Source organism: Pseudonaja textilis, chromosome 2 (genome assembly GCF_049901715.1).
Source record: "Pseudonaja textilis isolate UNSWEBS1 chromosome 2, rPseTex1.2, whole genome shotgun sequence".
Classification (NCBI taxonomy): domain Eukaryota; kingdom Metazoa; phylum Chordata; class Lepidosauria; order Squamata; family Elapidae; genus Pseudonaja; species Pseudonaja textilis.
In genome coordinates this window covers 11,864,885-11,891,923 of record NC_141991.1, presented here as the reverse complement: position 1 = coordinate 11,891,923, position 27,039 = coordinate 11,864,885, and the positions used below count along the sequence as shown (strand labels likewise).

General features: G+C 37.6%; 1 protein-coding gene across 2 annotated transcripts; it reads left to right on the top strand.

Moving 5' to 3' along the window:
* The first annotated feature begins 5,108 nt into the window (after positions 1 to 5,108).
* On the top strand, positions 5,109 to 26,331 carry LOC113452321 (vomeronasal type-2 receptor 26-like). Of its 2 annotated transcripts, XM_087928235.1 has the most exons (4): positions 5,109 to 5,351; positions 6,083 to 6,371; positions 23,801 to 23,927; positions 25,352 to 26,331. In XM_087928235.1, exons 1-4 carry the CDS (start codon positions 5,134 to 5,136, stop codon positions 26,254 to 26,256), a joined length of 1,539 nt encoding a protein of 512 aa, XP_087784361.1. In that variant the 5' UTR covers positions 5,109 to 5,133; the 3' UTR covers positions 26,257 to 26,331. The 2 variants fall into 2 exon arrangements, with proteins under 2 accessions (XP_087784361.1, XP_087784362.1); XM_087928236.1 differs by lacking the exons at positions 23,801 to 23,927; positions 25,352 to 26,331 and adding an exon at positions 17,285 to 18,483.
* Positions 26,332 to 27,039: the final 708 nt, after the last annotated feature.

The following is a 27,039-nucleotide window of genomic DNA, read 5'->3' as shown; positions in this document are numbered from 1 at the left end:
TGCACAAACAAACCTAAATAGACAAATACCCACAAAGAGAAAATACTGGTGTCAGAACTTTGACAATGAAAAAAACACCATCCTCCTTGTGATTGTGTTGTATCACAGCCCTATAGAGGCACATGACACTTCTTCACAGGACACTTCTTCCCTGTTGGGAGGGAAGAGGGGAGACAATTAAGGGTTGTAGGGCATTGTCTTTTGACCCTCTCAATTTGTACTAAGACTTCCCCCAGCCCCATTATGATCACATTTCCTCCCATGAAATGATTCCAGTGTATTTGTCCACTTCCCTCGATATAAGAGGAATTTATAATACCTTGATAAGATCACACTTGGAATACTGCATCCAGTTTTGGCCTCCACATTGTAAAAAAATATGTCAAGACTCTGGAAAGAGTACAGAGAAGACCAATAAAGATGATTAGAGGACTGGAGGCTAAAACATACATTTGCTGGAATTGGGTCTATTTAGTTTAATTCAAAGAAGTACTAGGGGAGACATGATAGCAATGTTCCAATATCTCAGGGGCTGTCACAAAGAAGAGGGAGTCAAGCTATTCTCCAAAGCATCTGAGGGCAGGACAAGAAGCAATGGGTGAAAATTAATCAAGGAGAGAAGCAACTTAGAACTAAGGAGAAATTTCCTGACAGTGAACAACTTTCCTCCAGAAGTTGTGAATGCTCCAACACTGGAAGTTTTAAAGAAGAGATTGGACAATCATTTATCTGAATTAATATAGGGTTTCCTACCTAAGCAGGGGATTGGACTAGAAGACTTCCAAGGTCCCTTCCAACTTTGCTGTTCCATTTTTCTGTTATAAGATGACCCTTGGGTTACTTGGATAGTTCATTGGTTTCCATTGTCCCAGTCAAAACTGATGTTTCTCCCAGACACCCTTAATTCCCATTGATATACTTTTATCCTATGGTTGCTTCCTGCATACAGGATCTGGAGATACTCATTGATGGCTTTTCTTTTCCTTTTCTTTCTCTGCAGTATTATTTGGTCCTTGGATCACATGGTAGGCTGCTCTTAATTCAGGAGGGTTACCTCTTTATGAACATTTACATTTTCACATGCTCTCTCTCTCTCTTTCTAAAAGTTTGCTTTGTATTGCCCTACCTGCCAAGCAGCAGCTAAGGATACTTCCTTCAAAGAAACAGCAGGATAAAATTTGACTTTGAACAGAGCCAAAGGGCCAAGTTTCTGCTCAACACAGAAGGGACACAATCACTCCTTCAAACTCAATTTCCCTTATTTGAGTCATTTCTCCAGTCATTTCTCAGCTGAGCTCTCTACATAAAAACTGAGAACTGGACTAAAAAAGGGGACACACACATTTAAGAAACCTCCCAACCAAAATAAACTTTTAGATTGTTGCCTTAAGCACACTCCTAAATGGTACCCTTTCTTTGGCAGCAGAAAATGACATGTGATCAAACTCACCACAACACATAGGATGCCCTATTGTAATCCCTGGTCACAGATCAAAAATTGTGAATCTCATTTCTGACACCAGTTTGTGTGGAATCAAAACACTGAAACCAAAGCAAACAGTCAAGGCTCACTGCAGCATTTATTACACAGGACATACTGAGAGTTGATCTTGTCCAAAAAAATAGAGAGAAATAAACAAAGGGATACACTCACATCCCACTTACACTGGCATGGGATTTTAATGAGATTTTTAAAAATATTGTGAACGTTAAAGTTGCAAGCTGCCCAGTGAAATCTACTGGTGAACGTGGCAGCCTTATACATTTGTTTAATAAGAATATATAAATATTTATGCTTTGCAGAAAAGAGACTAAAATGATGCAAAACAGAAGGAGAAAATGCGGTATACATACATAAATAATAACATAAGAAATTTCAGATTACTTCTTGCCCTTCTGTTATCTGCAAAGAAAAATAGCCTTTGTTATAAGAAGCATTTTCATCTTCTGATTCAGGAATTGCTATGGGAATATTCTGATAAAACTTCCCACAGGTCACTAGGAACTGCAAGGCCACATTCCTTATGTCTCCATTGGCTTACTGGAAAGACTCATTCATCTGGAAACAGATTTTACCCACATTATTGTGACTAAAAATAAGACTTCATATTTTATTTTAGGAATGTTTAGAAATATGGAAGAATAGGAATAGGATTAGCTTTAGGAATAGGAGGAATATATGTGTCAGGGTTCTGGTGATAGCCCTAATTAAATCATGAGCCTCAAGCCAAGCTTCAAAAAAACCCTCAAAAGATTTATTAGGAGCAACATGCTGGCATTAACCTAAATGAAGCCAAGTCTGGCATACATAATTCACAGTCACCTGTAACCCTGTTTTGCCCCTCCCCCCTTGTGTATCATAAATCAGATTCTCCAATAAAGCACTGCCCAGTATCATCAATCACATTCTCTAATAAAGGATTTTCAAAACCAGAATATCCGGTAGCCTAGTTACAATCTTTTTAAGATAATGCTGGAATGTACTTCTGGTTTTACTGCTGTACTGCTCCTTCAGATTCCCCCCAACTTTGTTTATGGCAACTTGAAAACAGACATAGGAATGTTTTATGAGTTGACAATATGTTCAATATGTGCATTTCCTTCTCCCTTTCCCCTGTTGTCAATTGTAAAACAATTTTAGTGATACTATTTATTCTTCAAATGTTTTAATGTTTCATCTTGTTTTTATTGATTGTAAGCTGCCTTTAGGGAAACCGGGAAGCCTATAACTTAAATAAATAAATATTAAATGGTCAAAAACTGTTAATTGAGACTAATCAATGCCATTTTTGAAGAATAACAGATTGGTAAAAGTCATTTTTTCTATATTATTTTAACATCAAATGTTCTTTGGTATTCAGATCTGACCTGAAAATAACAATGTCACATTTAGGGATGAAAATGCAGGCCAGCACTGGATGCTAAAATGGAGAAGACGTGCACAGTTACCATGTACCTCCCTTTGGTGCTCAGGTAGAAGGCACAAAGGATACCCAGACACTGCAGAAGATCAGCATGCTGAAGGAGATCAGCTTGGCTTTGTGGAAGGCCCCAGGGAGATTCCTGTCCAGGAAAGCCACTGTGAAGCAGCCAGTAGACAGAAAGTCGATGTATCCAAGGGCAATATAAAACATGGTGACAGAACCTTCATTGCATTGTAGGATGACCTCTCTAGGTTGGGAGTGCATGTCAAAGTCAGAAAATTGGTGGGGGGACAGTGCCCAACCCAATGCTGCAGGTGACAACTTGGAGACCAGAACAAGAAAGCACAAGTGAGTTGGCCAAATTCTTCCCCAACCTTCTCTGCATTTTGTTCCCTGGTTTTGTGGCCAAGAAAGCTAACACCACTGTGATAGTTTTGGCCAAGATTGAAGAAATGGCAATTGAGAAGACAATGCTGAAGGCTGTTTGTTGGAGGAGGCAAATCAGTCTCCTTGGTCGGCCAATGAGCAGAATGGAACAGGTCAAGATGGAAAGCAGGAGAGTGACCAGGAGAATGTAGGAGAGGTTCTGATTGTTGGCTTTGTCAATTGGTGTTTCTAGAACAGATGGCAAATGAAATTTCACTTCAGTTACAAGAATTATAAAATGAGCCCCTAATGAGGATTAATATATGAAGATCTCACTGAAATTGAGAAAATACCATCGCAGGAGGAAATCATAAAGAAAATATTGGAATATGCTGAAATGAGTAGATTGACATTTGAAATTACAGAGCAAGAGGATCAACAATTCTATAAAATTTGGGACCTTTTTTTATCAATGGTTAGATAATAAAATACAATATTGAAATATGTAGAATCTTAGAAAATAATAAATATATAAAGATGTATTTTTTTTCTTTTTTACTATATCTATAAAAAAAGTTTCAGGATAGATTTGGGAAGATTATATGAATTGTTATAAAATGATATTAAGTAAATTATAGTTATCTTGCAAAATATGAATGAATAAAATTATTGTCAAATGATTGAATAATAATGATACTAGGGTATTTAATTTCTGATTGACAATATGAGTTACTATACAATGTAACTGTAATTGATGATTATGGAATGGATGCACACAAAATTTGTAAACCAACCGACACGCTGCTTGTATATTCATAGAAGAAAGGTTGATGTTTTTATCTTTTGTCTGTTTATGTTTGTTTTTAAAAATCAATAACTTTTTTTTTTTAAAAAGATCTCATTGAAAAGAAAATCCCATACAGCCCCACTCTTTGTCATAAAGACAAATGATTAAATTAGTGGATCAGCTGTGGACATGGTATTCTGGGATTTCAGTAAGGTATCTGACAAAATAGACCACAACCTGCTTCTTGGTAAATTAGAAAAATGTGGGATAGACAGCATCACCAACAGACGCTACTTGCTTGAAATGGTATAGGGTCTCCTGCTTGAGCAAGGGGTTGGGCTAGAAAACCTATAAAGTTTCTTCCAAATCTGTTAAACTGTTATTCTAACATTAGACTGGGTTCAAGGATACTGATTGCTTCCATGGCATTAGAGCACAGACAGCACTAGAGTTAATTGTCATCAGCCAAGAGTGGCACCAAACTCCACAGCTCTGACTTTCCCTAGCAATCTCTTGAAGCAAGAGATTCCATTGAAGGACAGCATAAGTCACTTTCCTGGCTCTTGAAGTATCTTGCTCCAGGCATGACTTTATGCACATACCCTAACAGGAAAGACTATTACCACTACAGGACAGTGCACCAATACGTGTAGCTGGGGTTTTCACCAAAGTCCTTTTTTCTGCCTACTCCTCATTAGATGGAAGAAATTCAGGGTCCCAAGAGGACAAGTTCCTTCTCACTGTAATTGTCACCTTACGTGCCTTGAGACCTCTTCTTCTACTTCTCCAGTGTCTGCTTTCGATGTAAACATGAGACTGAAGCAATATGGAAGCGACCTTGCATTATAAAAGGGTAAATACTACAGGTTATGGTCTTTTGTGGCTCAAATTACAGGATAGGTGGGAGCTGTGCTCTTGAATGTACGTTTTATTTCTTCCAGATGAATCTTGTCTGTTTGAATCAGGAAAGCCAGAGGATATTCTATCCTGTGAGAGTGCTTTGAATTCTGCTAATTCTTCTTTAAAAAGAAGAAGATTGATTCAGCCCCAGGAATTATGGATCTCCTGCTTCTGCTTTTGCTTCTACTGATGTCCCAGCCGGTCTCTGCGAAGCTGAGAATGAAGTGCCCACTGAGTTTGGACAACCAGGATGGAGAAAAGCCATGGAGCTATTATAGGCCAGGCGATCTTCTCATTGGTGTAGTCATCTCTCCATCAACAATAGCACATGCAACATTATCTTTCAACAGGGCTCCTTCTAGGCAGATTCAGTTGTAAGTCATTCATTGTGATGGAGTTTCATTCCCTCCATTTGCAGCTCTAACACTCTTCTTACTCCTTCATCTTGTTTTACTCATTTTTATATTGCAGGACCTGACTAATTTCTTGAACCCTTTTAATTTCCACAGTCTCTATCTCTTTTGTCTTATTTTCTGGGAGAGGTTCAAATCAAAACATGAGGCAAATAAAACCTGAAAAAAGCCCACATTATTTATGTTTCCCTGTTCAATCCTCAATTCATGACTTGAGTAGTGAGTTTTATTGAAAGTAGTGATTGTTGTAGATTCCCCTGCCAAGGTCCTTTTCATATTTTCATAACCTCTCATTGATATTCAATGCTTGATTTTTATAAGAATAGAGGATGCCTCTTTTCAGAACAGCTTTTCTGGGTCACTTATCAAAAATCCGGTATCTTTTAGGATTGTTCTACTTTAATGACTGAATTATTCTTCAAACTGTTTACTGCACTGATGAAAATTAGTACTTCTACAAATAATGGTGTATTTCTGATTTTAACCCTTTTGGAAAACTATATCCATTCTATCTTCTCCACACTCACAACATTAAAGGATGATGAGTGATTATCATTTGCCTCTGGTTTTGGATCAATAATAGCTTAAGATTTAGTTAGCTTGTGGAGAAAAAAATGGATTAAATAGAGAAAAAGTATTGTATTGTTGCTGCTGCTGCTGTTAATACTAATATGAGCATGGTTTTACACTAGTTTATCTCATCGAAAGAAATACATACTACGTGTGATTTTCAATATTGAAGTTTTTAATAAAAATGATCAGCCCCCGCACAATCTCACACTTGGCTGCAACATCCATGACAACTATGATAACACCCTCGGCACTTCAGATGCCTTGCTGGACATGCTGTCTACCGGAGAAGCCAATGTTCCCAACTACAGCTGTGGAAGGAAGGACAACCTTTTGGCACTTGTTGATAGAGCTCACAGAGACATCTCCATCCAGATGTCAACTTTAGCAGATGCCTACAAATTTCCACAGGTTTGTTTTTGTGTTCCCCTATCTAGCAAAGTGAATGGGGTGTAGTGTTTGATGATAGATTAAACCATATCTTCATTATAGAATTCAAAAGCTGCTTTTCACTATATCCATTGTAGGTTTCATGGCTGGGGATTGATATAACAATATCCCAACAGGTGGGACCCTCTATTTGCAGGTTCTTCCATGACTATTTGAGTTTATATCCATATCTATCTCTATCTCTTTCTACCTATCTACTTAAATACCTTTCCATCTATCTCTATAACTATATCATATCTATATATTTATCTATCTATCTCTATATCATATCTCTATCTATCTATCTATCTATCTATCTATCTATCTATCTATCTATCTATCTATCTATCTATCTATCTATCTATCTAGGCTTAAATACATGCCAGCTTCCCATTGAAGAGAGTTGAGAATGATAGATGAAAAGTGCATTCCTTGTAGAAGAACCAGCAGTCTTTAGGCAGATGCGATCCACTATTGACAATTGTATTGACTTGAATTCTCCCATAACTGACCTCCCGAAGTTGTAAATGCTCCAACACCTGTATTTTTTTTAAAGAAAAGAGTGGACAACCATTTGTCTGAAATGATATAGGGTTTCCTGCCTCAGCAGGGGATTGGATTGGAAGACCTTTAAGGTCCCTTCCAACTCTTCTCTTCTCTTCTCTTCTCTTCTCTTCTCTTCTCTTCTCTTCTCTTCTCTTCTCTTCTCTTCTCTTCTCCTCCTTTCCCTTCCCTTCCCTTCCCTTTTCCTTCCCTTCCATTCTATTCCCTTCCATTCTATTCCATTCCATTCTATTCTATTCTGAATAGAATTGAGAGTGGTAGATGAAAAGTTCCTTGTAGAAGCACCAACGGATTTTAAGCAGATTTGATCCACTATTGGTGGTTGCATTGCCTGGAAACATCTCAGAATAAAAATATCAGTCAGAGGAAATGATGGTTTGCTGCTTTCATAGCATTTGACACAGTAAACATAGAAATATCATGGAAGAAACTGATTGCTCTTAAAATGGAACTCAGAATGCTGATCCTGCTCAAAGCCCTTTCTACAAGCACTGTGAGAAAAATTAATCCGTGGAACAGCTTGTGTTATGAAGCTGTGCATGCTCCATTGCTGGAGGCTTTCAAAAATACCTGTATATTCATTTTGTCTGGAATGGTATATGATCTGCTCTGTGAGCAGAGAGTTGGACTAGAAGACCTCAAAAATCCCTTCTATCTCAATTATTCCATGTTCTTCATTCATTTGTTTGAGAGTGTGTTTAGGGGAACATTGAGTTTCCCAATGTTTTCAGCTTTCAAGATTGGGATGGCAGAGGAGATGGTTCATAGATAGATAGGATACAGCATGTGTGCATGTGCTTTCCCTTTACTCACACACGTGAGGATGAGTGTGTGCACATGTGCACTTGCCAGCCATTTTCATGACCCAATTGCAAACCCCTCATGGCCCACTCGTGGGTCGTGGCCCATAGGTTGGGGACCCCTCTTTTAGGATGAATGGAGCCATGAGAGGTAGGACTGATCCTTACCAAACGGTAAGAAAAGTATGCTGCCCATGTACATTTGAGTTTCATGTATTGTTAAGAAAACTTGGCTCTTATTCTCATAAGAATTATCTGATTACTGATAAGTCAATGTCAAAATTTCTGGTCTTTGGGAAATGACATATTGCCATATAGGGCTATTCTATGATGAATAGAACAGAATAGAACGGAATGGAACAGAACAGAATAGAATAGAGGAAGAGGAAGAGGAAGAGAATAGGAATAGGAAGAGGAAGAGGAATAGGAATAGAACAGAACAGAACAGAATTCTTTTATTGGCCAAGTCTGATTGGATATACAAGGAATTGTCTTGTTGCAAATGCTCTCAGTTTACATAAAAGAAAAGATACATTTGTCAAGAGCCAAGAATCATCAGGTAGAACACTTAATTATAGTCAAAGGGTACAATGAGCAATCAAATCACACTAGGAAACAGTCAATACAGATCGTAAGGATACAAGCAACAAAGTTACAGTCATACAGTCACACATGGGAGGAGATAGGTGATAAGAAGTGATGAGAAGACTAACAGTAATAGTACTGTAGATTTTGTAAATAGTTGGACAGTGTTGAGGGAATTATTGGTTTAGTAGAGTGATGGCTTTCAGGAAGAAACTATTATTGTGTCTGGTTGTTCTGGAGTGCAGTGCTCTATAGAGTCATTTTGAGGGAAGGAGTTAAAATAGTTTATGTCCAGATGTGCGGGGTCTGTAAATATTTTCACAGCCCTCTTTTTGACTCATGCAGTATATAGGTCCGCCATGGAAGGCAGGTTGGTAGTAATTTTTTTTCTGCATTCCTAATTATCCTCTGAAGTCTGATGAACTTAAAGAGCATGTTCACACCTTTCCTTACCTGGGTGTATTTCTCTCAGTGACCTCATCTTTTTTACTTCAACATTAAAAGAGGTCATTTAGACCAAAGGTACAAGTGAATGCACTGTTATAAGAATTTTTTAAAAATCTTATCTATGCAGCCTCCTTAGCCTGAAATATTACAGTACAAAAGCCCAATATTACCACCATGTACTTACATAGAGCTGAATTTTTGGATTTAACTTATAGTGTTGAGGTAATTCCCCGTTAGGGGAATGAGTGCATACAGGGAGACATATTTGAGAGTAGTGTTTGAATAATACACACACAGCACACAGATGCAGTCTACAGTAAATGTTGGTTTTTACTTCCAATAAAGGTTTTTAGCAAAGTTCAAAATAAGCAGTCCAAAATCATTCACAGGTAAGATCAGTCAGTTTTTAATCCAGGGATAATTCAATAACAAAGTCTAGTGTCAGAAACAGTTCAGTATCAGACTTCCATCAAATCCAGGAATATCAATCAAGTAGGAAGAACAGCAATATTCTCCAACAGAAGAAAACAGAGATTCACTCACACTCTCTTCTGAGACTTCTACTAAGACTAAGACTAAACAACTCAGGTTTTTGGCACCATCTTATGGCCATTTGAGAATTACACTTTCAGGATTCTGTTAAAGAGACAGTATTAAAATGTCTATCCTGCTTTATATATTTCATCCCCAATAGCTGTTAGGTTACTTACATTCCTAACATCCTGCCTTTTTGGGTAGGACAATATATACAACCTTACATTCTAAGTCCATAATCTTCACAGCTAGCTTTATGCTTTATAATGATCTTTGTAAAATGATCTGCTATATTGTTTTCTGACATACATTATTCTAGCTTAATCATTTTACTTTGCACACATTGTCTCACATTTAAATATCTTAAATCTCTGTTTTTGGTTCTTGTCTTATCAGCAATATTTGAAGCCATCTGTATTGCTGATTGGTTATCTTCATAAACAGCAATAGAATCTGTTACACCAATTCCCATATCAATTAATAATTGCTTATACAAAACTAAATCTCTCCATAATAAAGATAAACATGACAATTCAGCCTCCATTGTTGACAAACTTAGATGTTTCTGTCTAATAGGCCTCGATCCAATCGATGCTTTTCCCAATAATATTACAGTACCCGATGTAGATTTTCATGTATTTATGTCTGTAGCAAAACTTGTATCAGCTTATGCAGTTAAACTCAATTCATTTTTAGGCTCCAAATAAAATGCATAGTGCATTGTTTGTTTCAGATATCTTTTTTAAAAAAACTAATTTTATCAATTTTTTAAAGCCAAACAAAACATAAGACATTAGTACATAGAACCTCCTTTCTGAAAGTTACTTATAGGTTAAGAAAACATTATTTTATACAACATAGTTCCAAATTATCACATTTCCATTTAAGCACATACATATCTTTTTCAAATTTCTCATTATTTCTCCCAATACTTTTATTCAGTTGTATTTCTTTCTATATTTTATATGTTTTTATTCATTATACTTATATTTTCATCTAATTTATTTACTGTTTTATTATTCTCTTCTAGCGTTCCTCCAAGGTTTTATTAATTCTCAATCAAACATAAATACACAAAACACAAAGCATAAAACTTCTTTTTGGAAAGTGGCTTAACCCTGGGTTTTATCTTTTTTTACAGACCTAAATCAAATTCATGCTCACCTTATATACCATTACTTATCTTATTTACCATTCTATATTTTGTGTATTTCTACCCTCTTTTCACTCTCTTAATTATATTTTGTTCATTTCATCTTAATTTAAATCATTATACTTGTATCTTTTGTCCATTCTTTTCCAATTATCTATTTATCTCTTCTCTTTAACAGAAAATTTCCCCTGTAGTCATTAATTGAAGTATGATGCCTTTCTATTTTTCCCCTAAATTTGAGACTTAAAATAATGCGTAATTTCCATTCTGATTCTCCTTATTACATTCTACATGTTGCATTTTAAAATAAGAAAATAATAAATTTATAATATAGTTAAGTACATAATTTCCATTCTTATTCTGCTTAATACTTTATTTTAAAATAAGAAAATGAAGTGATAAATTTATAATAACATTAAAACAATAACAGATTAAACTCTATAGTTAAACCTTAAACATTTTACACATTCCCTTTAATATTTTATTAAATATTGAAGTCTATCATTATTAAACATTTTAATATTTTAATATTTTGTAACATCTTATAATATTCCAGTTTTCTATTTCAAATACAAATACTACAATACTATCTTATGTACTTTTGCAGAATCTTTTTTTAATTGCACTTTATCCTTTGTCTCTATTTTTTTTCTTTTTTCCATCTTGTTTCAAGTCTTTGTGGCTTTTTTTCCCTTTTCCCCTTCCTTTCTTATCCAATCTGGCCTTTTTACCCCCCCGCCCATCTCCTAACCTCTGCCTTTTTAGCTTCCCCTCCCAGTTGTATTCCTCTTTTCTGTTGCTTTCTGGCATTGTATCGATTTTTCACCTTATTTTTCTCTTTCTTCGTTGTTTTTTTAAGTCTTAAATTCTTCATTTTCCTTCCCCTCTTCCTCTTTTCTTTCTTGGTTAAAATATTTTGTCCATTAAAGATGGCTTCTTCTTCTACTTCCTCCAAATCCTCTTGTTGTTGTATTTGCTGGTAGGTAGAAATCGCAATTTCTAAGAAATGAAAAACAGCTCCCAAAGAGCCCTTGCCTTCTTGTTCTTCTTCCTTTAATTTTTCAAATTCCATTTTTAATTCATGCACTGATAATGCCATTATAAGGCTTCTTCTTCTTCTTCTTCTTCTTCTTCTTCTTCTTCTTCTTCTTCTTCTTCTTCTTCTTCTTCTTCTTCTTCTTCTTCTTCTTCTTCTTCTTCTTCTTCTTCTTCTTCTTCTTCTTCTTCTTCTTCTTCTTCTATACAACCCAAATGTTTTTAATCTTAGAGTAATTTCCAAAAGTCCCAAAGTCATCAAGCAATCCAAACAGACACAAAATGTTTCATCTTCTTCCCTTTACACTTTCTCCTCCTGGGGCAGTATCAGTTACAAAGTCCCAAAATGTATTTTAAAGCCTTATTACAATTAATTTCTGGTCTTATAATCTTCAAGGCATCTCCTCCAGCAAAATCTTAGTATACATTTTTTTTTGTCCTCTCCCTTCCCACTTATAACAAAGAGCTTTTGATTTTTTTCTTCTGTGCGAAAGCAGGTTTTTCAATGTCCACTTGCTATCTCCGTAAGGAAGGAGAGTGAACTTTCCCTTTTAACACTTTCATTCGCCACTTTAACAGTCTCCTTTGGAAACAATATATCGTTCAAAAAGTCAAATTTCCAGAGTATTGAAATATATCTTAGTGTCCCAGTTCAGCCAAAAAACCTTTCACTTCCTAACACTTCCTCCTGCACAGTCTTGTCCGATTGAAGATTCTTTGTGGTGACCATTTCTGACTGCCGCTCCACCGCCTTAAGAAAAAGGAGTCTAGCCAGCTGGGGAAAGGGGTTGCGATATCTCCAGACCCCTGCCCGGATCTCCTCTGTCTTCCGTTACCTCTCCGGGGTAACGACAACCCCCAAATCCAATTGGATCAGGGGTATTTCAGCGGCAAGCGCAGCGGGGACCTGCACGATCGCAGATTACTGCCACCGCCAAAGCCTTGCAACAGGAAGTCTGTTTGTTTCAGATATCTTAACACACTTTGAGCAGCTTGCAAGTGTCTTTCAGTCGTCTCAGCATTAAGTATCGCTAATTGATTTACAGTGTATGCAATATCTGGCCTTAACCAATTAATGAGATAAGATAAACTACCAGTCAAGGACTGATAAATATTCTTATCAAAAATAGGACTTTGAACAGCACTATGGCTAAACTCCTGACTCATCGGTGTTTTAGTCAGTTTACAAAGTTCCATTTTAAAACTTTTTAGTAATTGGTTAATTTTATCTGCCTGTGAGGTCTTGTATCCTCTCCTAGTTCTATCTATCTTTAAACCAAGATATTGTTTGATTTCTCCTAATTGTTTTATTTTAAATTTCTTTTCTAATAGTGAAATTATTTTAGTAGCTTCTTTTTCAATTTTGGTGATTAATGCTATGTCATCAGTAAACAATAGGAACAATGATATTATACCATTATTTTCTCTTTTAAACAAACATGGATCAGCCATGCCAGCTACAAAGCCTATCTTAGTTAATTCTTAGTTAATACTATACATTGGTTCCACTCATATCCTGATTGCTTTAAGCCATAAAGACTCTTTTTGAATCTCCAGCAATCAGTTGTATTATCAGTTTTGATACCTAAAGGTTTCTTTAAATATATAGTGTGTTGCAACGGTGTATGCAGATATGCCGTCCCTACATTACAAATGATTTACAATGTATTTCTCCTTAGCTGCCCACACTAATGCTGCCCTTAATATAGTAGCCTTCAGACTAGGTGCAAACAGCTCTTTGTAGTCATTTGCTTTCTGATTAAACCCTTGTGCTACTAACCTGGCTTTATGGGTAACAGTCCCATCCACACCTGTCTTCAATTTGTAAATCCATTTACAACCTATGGCATGTTTACCTGGTGGTAATTTAACGTTTTCATATACCTCCAGTCTTTGTAATGATTTCAGTTCCTTATCTATTGCTTCCTGCCAAGCAGCCTGATCCTTAGCAGGATACAGTTTCAGTTCACTATAGTTACTAGGAACTGTATTCACTTGGCATACAACACTAGCCTGATATCTATCAGGTGGTTGTGTTACTTGGGTTGAACATCTTGGTAATACAGGGTTTACTGGTGGACTGTCCTGTGGCACCTGCTCCTGTTCTTCTACCTCCTCCTGTGCCTGTTCTACTACTTCCTCCTGTGCTTCCTGTTTAATGGCTATTCATGGTTTACTGATTTTATCTTTAGGGACTATTTGGGTATCAATAATGATATCATTGCTGGATTCCTGTTCCAGTTTATCCCACCCAATGTGCTTGAGAAATTTTGCACTAGGACTACAATATACATGAGCTGTGCGTTGATCCCAAAACCTAAACGATCTATGGTTGGTTTCATAACCAACAAAAAATAATTTCTTAGCTCTATGTCACCCTTTCAGTCTTACTTGTGAGGGAATATCCACCATGCTTGACCTCCAAATGTGTGTACGTAACTTAAATTTGGTTTTCTGCCATGCCGACGAGTGAATGGTAATTCACCAGCTGTTGTATTAAATACATTATTTAAAACATGATTACTACACATTATGGCTTCACCCAACAGTGTTTCAGGTAAACCTGAATCTGATAACATAGTATGAGCCATGGCTTGTAATGTTTGCCCTCTTCGTTCTACAAACAAGTTATGTTGTGGTCTGTAAGGTGCATAACATTTATGTTCAACACCAGCCAATTTCAACATAGTTTGGAATCTTTTATTAACAAACTCAGTCCCATTATCAGTAACTAAAGTCATTACTTTAAGTTTCATTTTTCTCTCAGTAAACTTTAGCCAGTTAAAGAAATGTTGGAATGTTTCTGTTTTGTTTTTCACAAGATAGGAGAAACTATAATGTGAGTAATGGTCCTTAATACTCAAAATATAGCAGACACCCCCTAAACTTGGGTTCTTAGGACCAATCATGTCAGCAAACACAACCTCTAAAGTTCTTTGGTCTTAAATTCATTTAGTCTGTTTGCTGGAGTAACCTTACTTTTCTCCTGGCTACAGGCATCACAGTTTAAGTACTTACTACAGGGTTTCAATTTTTTTCCTTCTGACAATTTGACAGTTTAAGCATTTTGAAATTAATGTGCGCTAGACGTCTATGTAGTAAATGTATTCATTCATCATGTGGCTTAACATTGTTATAAACTGAGTTAGCCATCTTCAACTGGTCATCATGTATTACATATAAATCATTCCCTAATATAGCAGTAACACTTTTACCCTCTTTCTCTATTGTACAGTTATCTCCCCTAAAGGTTATTACATAACCAATGTTAACTAAAGCCCTTATTGATAACAAATTAAATTTCGGTTTAGGTACATATAACATAGTTAAATGTTTTTTTTATACAAGAACAATATGCAGTACCTTCACCTGATGCTTTAATCTTCCATCCATTTGCCAATGATACATGTTGTTTACTCATAGACATCTTTACAAACCTCTCTCTATCTTTAGTAATGTATTGTGATGCTCCACTATCAACAAACCACAAATCATGGTTTACACTTGAATTGCTAGACATAGCTAAACTAACATTCTTCTTGGCCTTCTGGTGTTTACTAGTATTCTGTTGTTTTCCTTTCTTACACAATCTAGCTATATGTCCCACTCACCCCACAAGAAAAACATTATCTAACAGTATAGGTAGTTGAAGACAAATCCTCTTCTTGTGGTTGTTTCTTCCTCAGTTGGTCCCTATCCAGCCGTCTTCTTGCTTCTTCTAACAATCTTTCAGTTATGTCAGTCAATGTCAGTTTATCTTTGGTCAGGACTTCCAGTGAATATACGTAATCATCATAACTTTCATCCAATGAGGAAAGAATGATGTAAACTTGATGCAGCTCTGAAAATATCAATTCTTTTTCATGTAGCTCTTGAAAAGTTCTTTTCATGAAGTTCAAATGAGCTAACATATCTCCATTTTCAGAAGACGTGCTCTAAACAGTTTATGTGTCAGATGTATATGTGCACCTCCACTGTCACAAACATAAATCCTCTTCAAATTCTCCCAACACCTAGCAGCAGATTCTTCTCCATGAATATGGACTAGCTGCTGGTCACTTAGTGTTAGTCCAAATATACAAAGAGCTTGTTCATTGTTCTATTTAAAGTCAGCAAGTTTCTTGGCATCATCCTTTTTATTTGGATCCCAAGCATTTACATCCGGTGGATCTTGAACTACATTCCATAACCCTTCTCTACGTAGAAGTAGACTGCACTTCATAGACCAGAAAACATAGTTTGTTCCATCCAACCGGGTTATCAGTGATAGCCTCGTTGAAGTGACTTGTGCCATCATTACCAGGATAGTAACCCACAATTAAACAGTAAAAAGCTGTCTGTATACAGTACTGTGCATTCACACCAACTCTCAGTTATCTCAGCCTGGTATGGCCTGGGGCCATAACCAGTGTTGAGGAAATTCCACATTAGGAGAATGAGCGCATACAGGGAGATGTATTTGAGAGTAGTGTTGGAATCATACACACAGATACACTGTACAGTAAATGTTGGTTTTTACTTCCAATAAAGGTTTTAAGCACAGTTCGAAATAAGCAGTCCAAAATCATTCACAGGTAAGAACAGTCATCTTTTAGTCCAGGGATAATCCAATAACAAAGTCCAGTGTAAAAAACAGTTCAATATCAGACTTCCATCAAATCCAGAAATATCAGTCAATTAGAAGGAACAGCAATATTCTCCAACAGAAGGAAACAGAGACTAACTCACACTCTCTTCTGAGACTAAGACTAAAACAACCCAGGTTTCTGGCTCCATCCCAATTACACTTTTAGGATCCTATTAAAGAAACTGAATTAAAATAGCTGTTAGGTTACTTACATTCCTAACATATACCACTTCTAGAAAAAATCCAATCACATCATGTGAGAAGAATCTTAAGGATGGTTAAAATGTTTATTGTTTATTTATTTTATTTGGTTTGTCAATTGCTTATAAGATAATAGTATAAGTAAAAACATAGTTTTGAATACATGGATACATATAAGAAAAATAAAAGAAGCAATAGGAAAGGGATGGTAGGCATGTTAGTGCGCTTATACATGCCCCCTACACACCTCTTAGGAAAGGGGTGAGATTAATAGTAGAAAGTCTAAGGTTAAAGTTTTGGGGGTTTGGGGAAGAAACCACAGAATCAGGTAGAGTATTCCAGACATTGACCACTCTGTTGCTGAAGCTGTATTTCCTGCAATCAAGTGATGCGATTAACCTTGAGTTTGTATCTATTGTTTGCTCTTGTATTGTTATGGCTGAAGCTGGAGTATTCATTGACAGGTAGGACATTGCAATGTATGATTTTATATACTATACTTTGATTGTTCTGAAGGCGGCATAGTTCTAGAATTCTAGATCTAGAATTTCAAGTCTGGTGGCATAAGGTATTCTGCAATGAGTAGAGTAGAGTCTTCCAACTGCTGCCCTGAGAGCTGAATTGGGATTTATTTACAATTTATAAAATTAGGACATGTATTTTTTTTTATAAAATTAATGATATGGAAACTGTAAGAATCTCAAATGCTTAGAACAAGCACATTTCAAGTAAAACATTCTTGAATGTACAATTGACATAGGTACTACAATCTCTCTGTCTTTTTACAAATAGAGGAAAAAAACTAAAACAAATGATATGGCCTAATGACTAATCAAGAAGAAATTGTTCTAATATGTGCATGAGAAAAAAGTTGGATTCATTGAAAGCTAAAAATTGGGACTTGGTAGGACCCCAAATATAACACAGCACTCTTTGTTGATTTTTTCAGATCAGTGAGAAAACTGCTTCAGAGGCTCTGAGTGATAAAAGTCGATTCCCTTTTTTCCATCCAATGCTCCCCAAAGAAGGGTTTCAGTACCCAGCAATTGTCCAACTGCTCCTCCATTTTGGATGGACTTTGATTGGTCTCTTTGCTCCAGACACAGAGAAGGGAGAACATTTCATGAGAACTTTTACCCCTATGCTTGTGAGGAATGCAATTTGTGTTGTTATATCACAACAATTCTCAGTGACTGGAAATACAGCAGCCCTCAGGAATGCCCTCTCTATGTGGAAACAAGTCAATGTCTTTGTTCATTTCATAGAATTTGAGTCCATTTTTGACAGAATTCTTCCCTTCCATTTAGCACTTAGGCATTTACCAGAACCTATTCAAGGGAAAGTCTGGATCATGACAATGGTTGGAGTATATTCAATGAAAAAAAACAGGCATTACAAGTACGTCCATAGTATTTGGAGCTTTCCTTCTAAGTGGAAAAAAAGTTGGCAAAAAGATGATGCCTATAAAGGTGTTTTCTTTGTGGAACCTGAATTTCAAGATGAGTATTTTCATTGTGCTATTTCAAAACACGTCTTTTCTGTCAAAGGCCGGAGAAGATGCACCCAGAAAGCTCCAGTGGAGACCGAAGAGAAAAAGAATAGGGAGCAAATCAAAAATGATCGCAGTGTGTACAGTGTCATTAAGATTCTGGCCCACACATTAAATTCTGCATCCAATTCCAAGAGGGGAAGAAAAAAGGGAGAAGAGAGTTTGGGGGTTCAGAGGCTTCATCCATGGCAGGTATGGGGTCCAAACAAGTAAGGGTGGGATCCAACAGGGTTAACTACTGATTTGGTGATTTATGAGATTCAGTGATTTACGAAGTCATTACAACCCAGGAGATTACATCACACAGCCCATTACCCAGGTCGTTAAAACACAGGAGGCTGATAGAAACACAGCTGCACATGTTCTTATGAAAAAGCCAGCCAATCGGCAAACATCAACTCCATAAACCAATCAAGAAATGAAAACACAGCCAACATCCCCACCAGTATATGTAGGGAGACGTCAGCTCTGATCACACTTTGCTTGCACAAGCACAAAGCCGAAAGCACCAGCCTGAAGATGGAGAGTGGGACCTCGTCAAAACATTGCCAAGATGCTCTCAATCTTACATGGGAAAAGACCCGAAAACGCCAAGATATATATATGTATTCATATTACTTCTCACAGTAAAAAGAAGCATGAAGCCAAAGACACAAGCCTGAAGATGACAAATGAGACTTCGTCGAAATGTTGCCAAGATACTTCCAATTTTACACAGGAGAAAACCTGAATAAACAAAGATCCACATTCAAACTTCCATGAAAACCAAAGAAATATATATATATATATATGTTTTCTTAAGTTTTCGTGGGTACTTACATGTATGGTATTCAGCTTTGTTTGGGTATTTTCCCACATCATTATAGTTGTGCTTTTGTATTGTGTTCATCTGTGAGTCAGGCTTTCACAGTCTGACTCACAGCCTGATTGGGTGGGGGTGTGTTCTTCATGGACCATGGACCAGAAGCCACACTGCAGCTGCATCACTACCCACTCCAAACCCTTCCGAGCCATACATGAAGCGAACTGACACCAACCATGAAGATGCGGCATGACCACGAACCCGAAGCCAAATGGCAGGATCAAAGCTCACCAGCTCAAATCCCCCAGCAACTAAGACTAACCTGAGCACAACCAAGCCCCCACCTGAACAGAACACACCTCAAGCCAATCAGAACATGGCCATCCCCCAACCAATCAGAACAGAGCCAAACCCCCAACCAATGAGAATACACCCCCACCCAATCAGAAAACAGCCAAGCCTCCACCCAATCAAGTATATATATGTGTGTGTCTGTGTCTCTGTGTGTGTATGTGTATACACACACACACAAACACACAAACACACAGACACACACAGACACACACACATAGAGACACAGACACACACAGACACAGACAGACAGACACACACACAGACACACAGACACACACACACACACATATATATATATTCTTAAGTTTTCATTTGTACTTACATGTATGGCATTCAGCTTTGTTTGGGTATTTTCCCACGTCATTGTAGTTGTTCTTTTAAAGTTGTATCAACGTTTCGGCAGAATCTCATCTGCCATCATCAGGCTTCTGCATTGTGTTCATCTGTGAGTCAGACTTTTACAGTTGTTTCAGTTTTAAATTTGGGGCTAGACTTCTGCTGTGACAGAATGTTTTTTTCTTCATCCTGATTGGTTGGGAGTCTTGGTCTGTGTTTATTGGTCTTGGAGTTTGCTGTGTTCTGCTTGACTGGTTTTTCTGATATCTTCTGTCTGTTTTGTGGCTTTTTTGTGTCTTGATTGACTAGCAACATTGTGTTCGTGTATTGGAGGCTTTTAGTGCAGCTTGGCTCTTAGTAAATGGATGGCTATCATTTGTTAGGAAGCTAGGTTTCATCTGGGTGCCTGGTTGGGGTGTGTTTGAGCTGGAGGTATCAGGGGGGATCTCTTTGTGCCCAGGTGTTTGCCTGGCTAGTGATGTGGAGATTTTTTTGTTTGTGAGTGTAGGCTTCCAAATGATTGACAGTCCGGTGGAATCATCTCTTCTATTCATGCTTTCAGGTCCTTTTTCAATCTCTTGGGCTTGTCTGATAATTCTGTGGCTGGGGCTTTCTATAGTGGCTAATGTTTTGGTGCCATTGAAGTTGATGCCATGACCTGTGGCTTTCATGTGTTGGACTAGTGAGGAAGTGTGTTCCAGCTTTTTTACTGCATTTTTGTGTTCATCCAGGAGGGTACTTAATCTTCTGTTGGTCTGTCCAATGTATGTGGCTGGGCATGATGCCCAGGGGACTTCGTATATTCCTTGGTTTTCCAGGTCAATTTTATCTTTGGGGTTTCTAAGGATGGCTTCTATATTTTTGTCTGTTTTGAAGGTGGTCTTGATGTGATGCCTGTGTAGTATCTTACTGACTTTGTCTGTAGTACCACTTATGTAGGGTAGAACAGCTGTTCCATAGGTCTGTTCATCTTCCAGGTCTCCATTATATCTCAGTGTGTCTTTATATATATATCTTTGGTTATTCAGGTTTTCTACGAATGTGAAACCAAACAACATGATAACAACTCACCAGCTAAAATCCCCCAGCAACTAAGACTAACCTGAGCACAACCAAGCCCCCACCTGAACAGAACAGACCCCAGCCAATTTTAACACAGCCAACCCCCCACCCAAACAGAACACAGCTAAGCCCCCACCCAATCAAGTCACACCCCCACTACAGCTAAAAGGAAGAAGCAGATGCAAGCTCACATTACTCTGAGAAGCACAAAGCCAAAGACACAAGCCTGAAGATGATGAATGAGACTTCATTGAAACGTCACCTAGATACTTCCAATCTTACGCAGGAGAAAACCCGAATAACCAAAGATCCATAAACAAATACATGCGAAAACCTCAGAAAACAAACAAACACACAAACACACACACACAATTGTGAACTATTACTGAACCTTTGTTCTTGAGCTTTGAAGACAATGGCAACACTTGTTCTCCCAACTCACAATATTTGCAAGTTAAACAACTGTAGAAGAAAGATTAAAATGTAAAAAGAGGATGTGAGGTAAGAAAACAAGATTTCTTAAAATTCCTCAATGTTTCCACTCTAGTTCCATCCATATTTAAAGCAGAATGAATTGTACAATCTTTCTTTGTTGAAAGTGTATTTGGACCAAAATGGAGACATAGCAGCAGATCTGCGGATCATTAGTAGGCTGTTTCTGCCCAAGAAGGATCCCATCAACAAGGAATTGGGGAGTTTTGAAAGTCAAAGAATTATAATCAACCAAGATGTTTTGTCACAGCTAAAGTTGCTGAACAAGGTGAGGAAAATATTGATACACCCCCCCGCCAAAGACTTACAATCCATTTCAAGTGGGCTAAATCTAGTCAAAAGGGTGGGTAACCTTGACTGGGAATTGAATGTGTGGAGTAAAACATCTATAATTTTCTTAGACAGATAGGGAGTTTTCAGATCTATTGACTAAGAGATGCTATAATGCTGAATACTGTTATAACCTGATTCAGCTATTTCCAAAATGAGATTTGGAGTGATTATTACTTAGGACACAAATCTCTGCCATTTTATATGCAGTTTAATATCTCCATAAACCCGGTGAGAGAGAGGGCATCATATCAGTGGTGGTATGCTACCAGTTTGGATTGGTTTACTCGAACCTGTAGTAAAAAAAATGCTGAGATCAGGATCTCGGATCAGCTGAGAGGAAGAAAACAATCTTCTGAAGATCAGCTGAGAGGATAAAAGACTGAAAAATGCATGGGAGGGTGGGAGGTTCACTTCTTTACCCTCTCAGCTGATTGTTCCAGTGGAGAATGGGCCCCATTCGAATGGGGGTGGATGCTGGAGCCCGGACACTTCATCTTGCCCTGATTGGAGTCAGGGGTCTCCCAAAATTGCAGGCTCATGGTTGGGGAGGACCATCAAGGAGGTCCAAGGCTTTCGATTCACATGATATTAAAATGATTGGTCTGATGTGAGCTTATTTATTCATTGATTGATTATATTTATTTGCTGCCCATCACACCACAATAATGGCCTGAAAACTGAAGTACTGAAACACAACTTTAGTGCAAAAGAAATCCTGATATCAGAAGTAATAAAGAACAATTTCAAGGGAAATGTTACTTAGGTTTTGGCATTAGCTTTCAAGAGCGCCCTTCATCTGAAAATCCCTTGCATCAGAGGTGGTATTCAGCAGGTTCTGATCAGTTCAGGAGAATTGGTAGTGGAAATTTTGAATAGTTCAGAGAACCAGCCAATACCACCTCTGACTGGCCCTGCCCCATCTATTCTCTGCCTCCCGAGTCCCAGCTGATTGGCTGGGTCTTATTTTGTTGTCCTGCACAAGAGAACGGAGCTGGAAAGCAGTGGGGTGGGGAGGGAATGGGATTTTCCAGTAATCTTCCTCAGGAATGGGAAGAGAGGGGAGATTTTACCTTCCCCAGGAGTGGGAAGGGAAGGGAGACTTTTCCTTCCCCTGACATGCCCACCAAGCCACACCACACCTACCAAGCTATGCCATGCCCACCAAGCCATGCCCACAGAACCAGTAGTAAAATTTTTTGAATCCCACCACTGCCTTGCATGCAAATGTTTATTTGGATTGTTAACTATCTTAAGCCACTCTGAGAGTCTCCAAATTTATAATGAATATAGGTGTGCATTTCCCTGTTAGCTTGTGTCACCTAATTGTATCGGGTACCTTGTATTGGATACCTTGTGTTGTATATCACTTTCCCACACAGAGCTCTCACTCCTGACCCCACGTGGTGCATCGGAAGATCCCTAACTCACCCTTTTTGATGGACACATTTTCACCTCCATCTCACCTCATTATAATTTTAGAAATTAGTCAGTCTTACTTTTAATTAACCAGCATGGCAGCCGTATAAATTGATCAAATAAATATACAGATGAGGAATATCATTTTTAAGGTTGACAGCCTTTACTTGTAAAGAACTTTTCCTTGGTATCTTAACTAGGAGATCATTTTGAACTGTTTTCAAAAAGGAGTTTTGCAATCCAGAAGAAACCATTCTACATCTTACCAATCAGACGTTTCTTTTTTAATCATAGTTTTAATTTACTGCATTTTGGGGAGTATAAGACACACTTTTTCAGCCTCCATGTGCTACATTTTCTGCCCATTCTGATTCCTGCTACTTGGAATGGGGCAAAAATGGGGTATGCAGACACAGTAATAGGCTATGTCAATCCCTGCAGCCTGAAACAACTGGGGAGGCTGCTCCGACTGACAATCAGCTACTTATGCTAATCAGGCTGTGCTGAAGCTTTTTCCTGCAAGGAGGCAAATTGCTTGGAGGCAGAGGCAGATATTTTTTCTTGTTTTCCTCCCAAAAAGGTAGGTGGGTCTTATACTTTGGAGCATCTTATACTCCAAAAAATATAGTATTTTAAATAAATTAAAAATAAATACAATTTTAAATAAATGCATTGATGTATAAAAAATACATCAACCAATCATTTAATTAGACAGTTAAACTTGATAAAGTTCACAAATGGAATAGAAATGTAATACATCTTTTACAATAAAGTTTAGTCTAAAATTTAAAATAAGTGGATATCTTAGTTTAAAATCATGCATATATGAAGAATGGAGGAATGCATGTGAATTATGCTATGAGGAGGAACTAAGTGTGACTTGATGTTTAATTTTTTTCTCCTTCATCCCTCCAGACTTTATTAAGTAGAAAGGCCCCAAGAAAAAGGAGGAACTAAATGAGGCATCTGCCTGCAATTGTATTCCTGCAATCATTTGGAAGTTGTCAGGGATTTCATATTTTTCTATCTGAAGCCCAGAGGTTAATGTTTCTGTCTACCTCCATGTTACATAGATGGTGAGATTAACCTCTTTCCTTTGGCATTTTTCTTTTTCTTTCCAGTCTCTGCCTCAGTCCAAATGTGTGGAAAAATGTCAGCCAGGATTTGTCAAGAAAGTTCGAGAAGGAGAACCAGTTTGCTGCTATGATTGTGTTCCTTGTCCAGAAGGGACCATCTCAACTCAGGAAGGTTGGTGACACCATAGGGAAACCTTCTGAATTCATCCAAAGCACTCTGATCAATATACATCTTAAAGAGTCATATACGTTTGATGGTTTTGTTTTTAATTTCCATGGTGTCCAATTTCTTCCCTAATGGGAGGCAAAAGAAAAAGATCTCAAAGGATGAATTAGGAAGAAGGATGTAATGTATTGGGTAGGAAATCTTTTTATATATATATTTTGCCAGTTTGGATGAGTCGTTCCATATTTATCTTTCTTAGAAATATGTGAATTCCTTGTAACTTGAGATATGATTTTAGATCAATGCACTTTGCTCATCCAAATCAACCTTACACTACAGGCCAAAAGATACATCAATCATACATTTAATCAATTACTCTTTATTAAGATCATAAACTCTAATAAGCTGAAATATCTAAATATCTGAAACAATGAAGGGGGAGAAGTTGGGTTCATATAAAAACCAAACAGAGGACTCGTCATAAAACCATCAAGTGCATATTTATTTCCCACCTTTTCTTATCTTTTCAATTTGCATTGTTAAATACTGAGATAAAATCTGTTATAATACCAACCATAAATGAATATGGTTGTGGTTCTGAAAGGAAAAAAAAATACTAACATACAGTCCTGGGATTAAAAGGAACAAAAAGAAGCGGGGGAAAGGAGAAGTAATAAAAGACCAATCTACGAATAGATACCAATGTTGATTTCATTATCTCTTTAAAATTGTTGCCAAATCTACAAAGGATGGAAATATATTGCTTCATCTTCCCATTTTTATTGGATAAAAAGTCTTGGCAGATAACAAAAGCTAACACAATCCTTGGTTTTGTATATACAGAGGCATAGAATCAAAATCACATGAACTATTAGTACCACTTTATAAAAGCTATGATGACCACACTTAGAATGCTTTGGCATGCAAAAAGGTCTGTTCCCTAAAATATTGCCACTTTATGAGTCCTCGGAAGCCTATCTTTTCTGGTGCAGCTCCTACTCCACTCCACCCTGAAATTCAATAGTCCCCATCCACTTAAACTTCTGGAGACTTTCTACTTTTCCCAGGAGTTCCCATGGGACAGTTTCTTGTTGCAGTCTGGAACTGGCATTCCACAGGTAGTTCTCCTCCCCCCCCCAGTCTTTGTGGCAACTGAAAAGCAGCAATAGTTGCAATCAACAAACTTTTGCTTTAAAGTTGACAAAGGAGTTTGTGGCACCAGATATTTCTTCTTTTAATTTTATTTTCTTGTTCTTGTTTTTTCTTGTTTAATTTTATTTAGTTGTTCTTGTTCGTACACATTTGGGGATCTTTTTGCTGGAGTGTAAGAATGTACCATTAATGATGCTTTCCTGTCTCTCAATATCACATCTCATTCAAAGTTTTCTTGAAATTTGAAAGACTATAACAAAATATATTATTTTTCTCAGACACTGAAAAATGCACAAAGTGCCCAGAAGAACAATGTCCAACCAAGAACCGAGTCCAATGTATCCCCAAAAGAATAACCTTCCTGTCCTATGAAGAACCTCTGGGCATCATCCTCGTCTGCTTGGCCCTACTCTTGTTCCTAACCACAGGCTTTGTTTTAGTCATATTTATTAAACATCTAGAAACTCCCATTGTCAAAGCCAACAACCGAGACCTCTCTTACATCCTCCTGATCTCCCTCTTGCTTTGTTTTCTGTCCTCCTTTCTTTTCATTGGCCAGCCAAGGAAAGCCACTTGTTTTCTCCGGCAAACAATGTTCAGCATTGTCTTCTCAGTAGCTGTGTCTTCTGTGTTGGCCAAAACAATCATGGTGGTGCTGGCTTTCCTGGCCTCAAAACCAGGAAACAAGATGAGAAGATGGTTAGGAAAGACCTTGGCCAACACTATCATCCTTTCTTGTTCTGGTGTCCAAATTTTCATTTGTGTCATGTGGCTGGGAATTTCCCCCCCATTCCCTGATTCTGACATGCACTCTCAGCCTGGAAAAATCATCCTTCAATGCAATGAAGGCTCTGTTACCATGTTTTATATTGTCCTCGCCTACATGGGTTTCCTTGCTATCATTTGCTTCGTGGTGGCTTTCTTGGCCAGGAACCTGCCTGGGGCCTTCAATGAAGCCAAACTGATCACTTTCAGCATGCTGGTCTTCTGCAGTGTCTGGATTTCCTTCCTTCCCACCTACCTGAGCACCAAAGGGAAATACATGGTAGCCGTGCAGGTCTTTTCCATCTTGGCCTCTGGTGCTGGACTGCTGGGCTGCATCTTCCTCCTGAAATGCTACATTATCATCCTTAGACCTGATCTAAACACTAAGGAACATCTCATGATAAAAATAGGGAAGTGACAATGAAATTGTTTCTTAGGACCATAACATTTAATTATTGATTGCAAATTGTTATTGGTTTATATGCTTTGTTTGCCTCTGTTTGACAACTTATGTTATTTAAAAGTGAAAGAAATAAAAACAGTTAGTTAGATGGGCTGCAGACTGCTTTAAGCTTAATGGGTAACTTCAGAGTTAGTTTGGAGGATCTCAATCTCATCTTCATAGTTCTTTCAGAATTCAGAATCAAGTCTAGGACCAAAGCAATTATTGGATTCTTTCTGCAGTGCTTTTCAGCATGTCCTAGTGGGACTCCCCGAAACAATATTGAGAGTTGGCCCCCATACAACAAAGAGATGCACTCTGTAGTATGAAAGGATTACATACTAAGGATTACACCTGTGAAAATTAGGAACATACGTAACACCATATTTATCCGATTTCTGACCTATGCAATAATTACTGGAATCTTACTGGACTGTTATATAACTATAAACATAAGTTGATTATGTTCTGTAGAAATGTCCATTTTTTGGCTAGAACATGGAAATGTCAAAACTTTGGCAATGATAATATGTGAAATGATTTTGGGTCATCCTGACCTAAAAGGAATTGGTTAATGAGCTATTGTATTAAAAACTTGCTGATGTTCAAAACAGGAAAAGAAGAAGCCATGACAATGGCGGTTTCCAAGAGATGAGGTTCTGAGAGGAGTTAGTAGACAAGTACCCAGAGAAATCTAAGGACTTACCAAGAGAGAAAAACAGGAAGAATGGTGTGAATGTAGCCTGTTGCAGAACCCTA